Source organism: Peromyscus leucopus, chromosome 1, assembly GCF_004664715.2.
Source record: "Peromyscus leucopus breed LL Stock chromosome 1, UCI_PerLeu_2.1, whole genome shotgun sequence".
Taxonomy (NCBI): Eukaryota; Metazoa; Chordata; class Mammalia; order Rodentia; family Cricetidae; genus Peromyscus; species Peromyscus leucopus.
In genome coordinates, this window is record NC_051063.1 from 8,823,417 (window position 1) to 8,831,556 (window position 8,140).

At 42.4% G+C, this 8,140-nt stretch overlaps 2 protein-coding genes across 2 annotated transcripts; both read left to right on the forward strand.

The window, feature by feature from the left end:
* The first annotated feature begins 3,140 nt into the window (after window positions 1-3,140).
* On the forward strand, window positions 3,141-4,979 carry LOC114696902 (apoptosis-inducing factor 1, mitochondrial-like). The gene has a single exon (XM_037205153.1). It carries the CDS (start codon window positions 3,141-3,143, stop codon window positions 4,113-4,115), a length of 975 nt encoding a protein of 324 aa, XP_037061048.1. The 3' UTR covers window positions 4,116-4,979.
* Window positions 4,110-5,156, forward strand: LOC114696907 (apoptosis-inducing factor 1, mitochondrial-like). The gene has a single exon (XM_037205161.1). It carries the CDS (start codon window positions 4,194-4,196, stop codon window positions 4,977-4,979), a length of 786 nt encoding a protein of 261 aa, XP_037061056.1. The 5' UTR covers window positions 4,110-4,193; the 3' UTR covers window positions 4,980-5,156.
* Window positions 5,157-8,140: the final 2,984 nt, after the last annotated feature.

Below are 8,140 nucleotides of genomic sequence, written 5' to 3' on the forward strand. Positions count from 1 at the left end.
AGTTTGAGCCTATTGCTTTAAACTGGAGCTTTCCAAGACTGAAACGGCACTATGGCTCCTGGCTCTGCCCACTTCAGCTTCCCAACATGGCAGTGGTACATTTTCCGCCAGCTCTGGGAGCCATCAACTCTCAGAAATAGTGGCTCTATGCTTCTATCAAAGCAGCGTGTAGCCCAGAAACCTCTTTTTGTTTTGTACTAGCAAAGGCTAAATCCACTATGCAGCTTAATGTGCCACTTGTAGAGGCCTCACAAATGAGTTGCTTTCTTATCATTTGATTTTAAAATGCAGTGCTATTCTCAAAATGTTTTCAATTAATTGATACCTACAATTCTCCAAGGGATTCTTTTACTATCCCTTCTGGCTATGACAAAATAAAAAACGAGAAAATTACTTCTTGGTGGACATTTTTTTTTATTAATTTGGGCCCTAGAGAGGTGGATGGCTCAGTGGTTAGGAGCAACTGTTGCTCTTGCAGAGTACTCAGGTTCAGTTCCCAGCATCCGTGTGGTGCTTCCCAAGCATCTCTAACTCCAGTTCCAGATAATCTGATGCCCTCTTCAGACCTCTGTGGGCATCAGGGAAGCATGTGGCACATGTATACAGATGGAAGTAAAACACTCATACACAAAATTAAAATAAATCTTAAAAATTTGTTTTCAAAGACACTACTGAGTCTCAAATACAAGTTGTCTCCCAGAATACATCTTTCCTTCTTTTCCTCCCTCTTTCTTTCTTGCCCTCCCTCCCTCCTGTTCTCTCCTCTTCCCTTCCTCCACATCTCTCTTTCTTCCCTCCCTTCCCCTCCCTTCCCCTTCCCTTGCTTTTCTTTTGCTTCCCTTCTACTTTGTCAAGTTTCCTTCTAATTTACTTTTATTCTGACTAAAATAATAATTTCTCTTACAGAAAAGGAATCCTAGGCCTCATGAGCATTATTTTATCTTTTGATTGTCAACCTTGTCGTCATCCATTACTCATTTCACTTCATTCAATAAAATGGTGTTATGAGGGCAAGTGCAATGTCAATGACCAAAGATTTTTGAAGTGTGGCTCTTAGAATAGAAACAACATCATCTGAAAATGTGATAGACATGTGCATTTTAGACTCACCTCAGATTTACTGTATTAGAAATATAGAGTGAGGTCCAGCCTCTTGTCCTTGGATTAATACTGATGAGCACAAACATTAGAGCTTTTCTCACTGCTATGAATATTACTAGTAAATCAAGGCACCCTTTTGTGAATTCTTAGTCTCCTTAATAAAAAAAACTCAATGATCATTTTATTGGTATTTGAAAAACAACAACAGGGAAGTCAATTTGAGCATCCTGGCAGCTGCCTAGAGGAAAGAGATGAAAAGTAAGAGAGAAAAACCATGCTTTATAAATTAGGTGTGGAGGTCAGCGGGTAAGTGTAGAGAGGAATAGGTTTTTCAGAAAAGCAGTGAGAGCCCAAGATGTCAGGGAAATCATGCTTAGGCTTCTGATTGGTGTCTTAAAAGATATTTTAAAAAAATATATAAAGGAAAAAGGAAAGTTGTATTTTTGAGTTAGAATTCAGAAAAGCGGGCAGGCTTAGCAGTGAAGGTCTGCAGACAGAGGTATTAAGGGAGGAATGGTTTCTAGAACTCATAAGATGATAATTAGTCCTCTCACCTTCTTAGCATCTCTTCAGATGAATCTGCTTTCCTGAGGCACAGTCTCCTGGCCAGGTGACTGACAGCCCCAGTTGGATTAACCCTTAAGGGCATGCAGTAGCCTGATAAACAGGGCAGTTTGAAATATCATGTTCTCATTAGGACCGGAGGTAGAACTCACATTCCATTCTTCTGACCCAGGAGAGACAGCTTTCCTTTAATGTGCCTCAAGGAAGCTCTGACACCTCCATGTTTTTCTATGGTATTTTCAATCTTAAGAATGAAGACATGCAGAGCTTCTCTTTCTATCATTGTCAGTGAAATAGAAAGTGGAGTGATGTGAGGGAGAGGTCGATCCTCAATGACCTCCAAGTCAGCTAATGCCTGTCTAGCTGTATGATATGATGAAATATCTGACAGAAAGCAAGTCAAGGAAGGAAGGAAGGATTTATTTTGGCTCAAGGTTTGAAGGAATACAGTCCATCATGGCAGGGAAGGAATCCCAATAGGGGCTGGAGACAGAGTGAGTTCCAGGACAGCCAGGTATACACAGAGAAACCCTATCTCCAGAAAAGCAACAACAAAATTAATTAATTAATTAAAAAACTACAATAAAAAAGTAGGGGTATGGGTGGGGGCAGGAGGATACTGTGAATGAGTGTAGTTACAGGGGTATGGGAGGAATCAGAGCTCTGTTTGGGAGAGGTGTTATTAGAGATGGAGTTTAAAGTATTGGTAGAGTTTGGAAGTCTAGCATGTCCTCTGTAGTCCAGGTTCATCTACAGAGAGTTTGTCAGCTGGCAAACATGTAAGGAGACCATTTTGGAGGAGTGGAAATTATAGTTGGAAGGCCAGGTTAGCAGCAGATTATACCAGCTACCAGGATGAGGAATCTCAAATTTATTATTTAGTAACAGGGATCCCTTAAAATGTTCTTGGACAGAATAACATGCAGGTGAGAGTTTCTAGTGCCAAGCTTAAACTTTGCTTTAGAAAATACCTTTCAATAAAGAGATCTATATCTAGGTTAATTTTTCCAGTCAAGAAACCTTCAGCAACTTTTTATTGCATGTTGTGGTAGATCCACAGGCAGAGAGATCCAGTCACAGTCAGACTCAGTTAGTCAACAGTCTTCGGGTGAGGATGGAGTGTTTGATGCCAAGTGTGAGGAAAAGGTGGTCCAAAGAGGTATAGCTGATGCAAGAGATCAGGTAAGAAGAACCTCCCTGGAATCTTCTAAGTTACCTCTACTCAGGGCTTGGGATACAGTCAGTTGTTAGAGTGCTTGCTTATCGTGTCTGAAGCCCTGGATTCAATCCCAGTACCACATAAATGGGCATGTCTGAAATACCATCACTCAGAAGGTGAAGGCAAGAGAATCAAAAGTTTAAAATAGTGTGCGTGTGACGGGAGGGGGAGCGGACTCAAGCCCGTGCTGTTTGACCCGTTCGATGGTGTGGAAGGAAAAGAAGGAGTGGGGAGGTTGTGAGTAGCGGTTGCGGAAATGTTCTGGTGCGGAGGCCTGGCGGGTGCTTTCAAGCAGAAACTGGTGCCCTTGGTGCGGACGGTGTGCGTCCTGAGACCGAGACAGAGGAACCGGCTTCCAGGCAACTTGTTCCAGCGATGGCGTGTTCCTCTAGAACTCCAGATGGCAAGACAAATGGCTAGTTCTGATTCATTTGGGGGCAAAATCGATAATTCTGTGTTAGTCCTTATTGTGGGCTTATCAACAATAGGAGCTGGTGCATATGCCTACAAGACTATAAAAGAAGATCAAAAAAGATATAATGAAAGAATAGCAGGGTTAGGACTGACACCAGAAGAGAAACAGAGGAGGGCCATTGCTTCTGCTGAAGAGGGAGGGTCAGCTCCTCCAGTCAGAGTACCAAGTCATGTTCCTTTCCTGCTGATTGGTGGAGGTACTGCTGCTTTTGCTGCAGCCCGATCCATCCAGGCTCGGGATCCTGGGGCCAGGGTCCTGATTGTATCTGAAGACCCTGAGCTGCCATACATGCGACCTCCTCTTTCAAAAGAATTGTGGTTTTCAGATGATCCAAATGTTACAAAGACACTGCAACTCAGACAGTGGAATGGAAAAGAGAGAAGCATTTATTTCCAGCCACCTTCTTTCTATGTCTCTGCTCAGGACCTGCCTCATATTGAGAACGGTGGTGTGGCTGTCCTCACTGGGAAGAAGGTAGTACAGCTGAATGTAAGAGGCAGCATGGTGAAACTTAATGAGGGCTCTAAGATAACCTTTGAAAAATGCTTGATTGCAACGGGATGCACACCAAGAAGTCTGTCTGCCATTGATAGGGCTGGAGCCGAGGTGAAGAGTAGAACGACACTTTTCAGAAAGATTGGAGATTTTAGAGCCTTGGAGAAGATCTCATGGGAAGTCAAGTCAATTACAGTTGTCTGTGGGGGCTTCCTTGGGAGTGAACTGGCCTGTGCTCTTGGCAGAAAGGCTCAAACCTGAGGCATAGAAGTGATTCAGCTCTTCCCTGAGAAAGGAAATATGGGGAAGATCCTTCCTGAATACCTCAGCAACTAGACCATGGAAAAAGTCAAGCGAGGGGGAGTGAAAGTGATGCCCAATGCAATTGTGCAATCAGTTGGGGTCAGTGGTGGCAAGTTACTCATTAAGCTGAAAGATGGAAGGAAGGTAGAAACTGACCACGTAGTGGCAGCTGTGGGCCTAGAGCCCAATGTTGAGTTGGCCAAGGCTGGTGGACTGGAAATAGACTCTGATTTTGGTGGCTTCCAGGTAAATGCAGAGCTACAAGCACGTTCTAACATCTGGGTGGCAGGAGATGCTGCATGCTTCTATGATATAAAGTTGGGTCGAAGGCGAGTAGAACATCATGATCATGCTGTTGTGAGTGGAAGACTGGCTGGAGAAAATATGACTGGAGCTGCAAAGCCGTACTGGCATCAGTCAGTATTCTGGAGTGATTTGGGTCCTGATGTTGGCCATGAAGCTATTGGTCTTGTGGACAGTAGTTTGCCCATGGTCGGTGTTTTTGCAAAAGCAACTGCACAAGACAACCCAAAATCTGCCACAGAACAATCAGGGACCAGTATCCACGTGGAAAGTGAGACAGAGTCAGAAGCCTCTGAAATCCCAGTTCCTCTCAGTACCCCTGCAGTCCCACAGGCCCCTGTTGAAGGGGAGGACTACGGCAAAGGTGTCATCTTCTACCTCAGGGACAAAGCAGTCGTGGGGATTGTGCTGTGGAATGTCTTTAACCAAATGCCAACCGCAAGGAAGATCATTAAGGACGGTGAGCAGCATGAAGATCTCAATGAAGTAGCCAAACTCTTCAACATTCATGAAGATTGAAGCCCTATCATGGAATACACATGCACTTTTCCATCCCTGACAGGGGTTTGGGTGGGCAAAAGAACCTTTTTTATTTAGCATACTTTCTCTTTATGTAGGAGCAGGAATCGAACAAGCCTCTGTGAATATTTTCATATATATAGATGCACATCACAAATTAAAATCTGATTCTTTAAAAAAAAAATTTAAGATAATTTTTTGCCATTCCACGAGTTCAAGGCCAGCCTAGGATCTGGGATACACGAGGCCTTATCTCCACAGAAACAAAAACAAACTTTATAAGTTAACATTGTTCCACATAATCACCTGTTGATTCCTTTGGTTGCAATTATGTGGGAATCACTGGCTAACATAAATGAATGTAATTATTTCTCAATGATTGTAGTGCTACGTTTAAACTGCTTCTACTGGAATGGCTTTCAATTTGCAGCCTGGAGTTTCAGGACTCTGTTGCTACTGTAGGTAGGACATGGAGTTGAAAGGGAATAGACTCAAAAAGGATGTCCCTTTTCTAGCAGTTTGAGTCTTTACTGAACAACCAGGAAAAATGTCTGGAAGTTGTCTTACCCACAGTCGAAAAGATTCATTGCGGCTTGAATGATATCTTCTTTTATTTTGTTGGTGATTCTGGAGAGCAAGATTTGCCTAATCTTTTTCAGAGGTAAATGAAGAACAAGGAAAGGAGGGAGGGAGAGAGAAATGTCACACACACACACCTCAAGATATGAGAACTGACTCCAGAAAAATTACATGTGCTCTGGTAGATGTGTACTCACACTCACACATGCATGCATACATGTGCACTCACATCCAGAGTAAATAAATCTTTTTTTCAAAGCAAGTAGAAGATGAATAACAGAAGATTGAAAACATCATGACCTCCTTCCTAACTGTAAATGTGTGTGTGTGTGTGTGTGTGTGTGTGTGTGTGTGTGTGTGTGTGTGACACAGACTCAGAAATTTCTGTATTTATTCTGTTCTTCTTCTTCTTCTGAGAATGATAAGTGAGCAGGAAATCTAGGTATTCATAGAAGGTATTTTCTTGAGAGTATACTTAGGAGCTGTCCTCTGAGGAGAATGTTTCAAAGTACACAGAGAATAAATGGCTGTTTCTCAGAATTCCACATGCAATATAACAATACAAAGAAATTTCCAGTGTCTACACTGCAGAGCCATAATCTTCATCACTAACAATGTAGAAACTTAGATGCTTACAGAAAATGTAATTCATGAAGATTAAGAATTTTAGATACTGAAAATACTTAAATATTGAAAAAAAAATATTTCCTGCTTAGTGGAATGGGATGAGAAAATAATGGAGATGAGGTTTGACCCAATAATACATACATTCCAGATAGACTTGCATTTGTGCTTTAATGTATCCCTTGGGAGGAGTTAAAAGTAATGTCTAGAAGGAATTAAAATACAAAATAACTCCCAAAACACAGAATAAACCAGGGATCTTTGAAGGGAGACATATTCAGAGTGCACCTCACAGAGAGTTGGTAAGGATTCTAGCTACTCAGTAAAGGCTTACCCTTGCTCTAGGGTCAGCTTGGCTCTCTTCCCTTGACCTGAGATGTAACCTGTAAATTTACAACCAAGAAGCATGCATGGGACTGACCTAAGCACTCTGTATATGTGTTACAGTTGTGTAGCTTGGTTCTCTTGTGGGACTCCTAACAGTGGGAAAATGGGCTGTCTCCAAATCTTTTACAAGCTTTGGGGAGCCTACTTCTCATACTGGGTCACCTTTCCAGCCTTCGTAGATGGGGAGGTGTTTAGTCTTACTACAACTTGATATGCCATGTTTTGTTGATACTCACGGGAGACCCGCCCTTTCCTAAACAGAAATGAACTAGGAGTGGATTGGGGGAGTGGGAGATGACTGGGAGAGGAGGGAGGGGAAACTGCAGCTGGAATGTCAAACAAACAAATGTATTTATTTAAAAGAAAGAAATGTCATCAGACCATGGCAGCTAGGACAATGTGATGTGTGTGGGAGGGAATGCTGAGCTCCAGAGAAGATAGAGATTAAGGTCAGTCACACAGGCAGTCGGTCCTGTTATTATGGCTGCCCTCAGCATAAACTCTGGACACTCAGGTTTGGGTGTTTTTCCTTGGTGGGCACTCTTCCGTGCTCACTGTCCACAGCATGCTGGCAGCAGTGAGTGCTGTCATATAGTTCATGGAAACTCATATCCCAACAGAGTCTGAACGCTCTCGGTTGGGCCTGCCTCCCATGTCAATTCCGTTGCTTCTCTCAGCCTGCGAGCCCTTTAGACAAGTTAGTGAAGTTGAAGGTGGGGATGGGCAGGGCCTCTGGAACTTCAATGTCTATTTTCAGGGTTGGTTTTTGGTAGAACCAAGAAAAAGAATTAATTCTCTGAAAATTACTGACCAAAGCCTAGATATATCAACATACATTTAAAGCCGGAATTCATAATAATGATATACTCTGGCAAACTTACAACCTTCAGTCTATCCCAGTTCAGTTGAAATTTGACCTGGATTGGTGATTTCTGTGAGATATCTAACTAATTTTTAAAATATTGTTGGAAGATTAGAGAGATGATCAGTCAGGAAATTCTTGCCATGTAAGCAAGAGGACCTGAGTTCAGATCCCCAGCATCTAGGTAAAATATCAGGTACAGTAGAATCTGGAATTCTTGTGCTGGGGAGAAATAGACCAGAGCAGTTTGCCTCAACCTTCCTGATGATGCAACCCATTCATACAATTCCTTATGTGTGGTGACCCCAACTATAATATTGTTTTCGTTGTTACTTCATAACTGTAATTTTGTTACTGTTATGAATCATAATGTAAATCTCTGTGTTTTCCTATGGTCTTACATGATTCCTGTGAAAGGGTCATTCAACCGCCAAAGGGATCATGACCCACAGGTTGAGAACCATGGCACCACAGGGCACTTGGAGTTTGCTGCCCAACTAGTCTTGATCAATCAGTGAACTAAAGGTTTAGTGAAAAACCCTATCTTGAAAATAAGGTGCCAAGGATATTCACCTTACCCTATGTGATGGTTTGAATATATAGACTTATATACTTGAATGCTTGGTCACCTGAGAGTAAAACTGAAAGGAATGTAAAGATTAGGGAGAGTGGCCTTGTTGCAGTAGGTTTGGCTTGTTAGAGGAAGTGT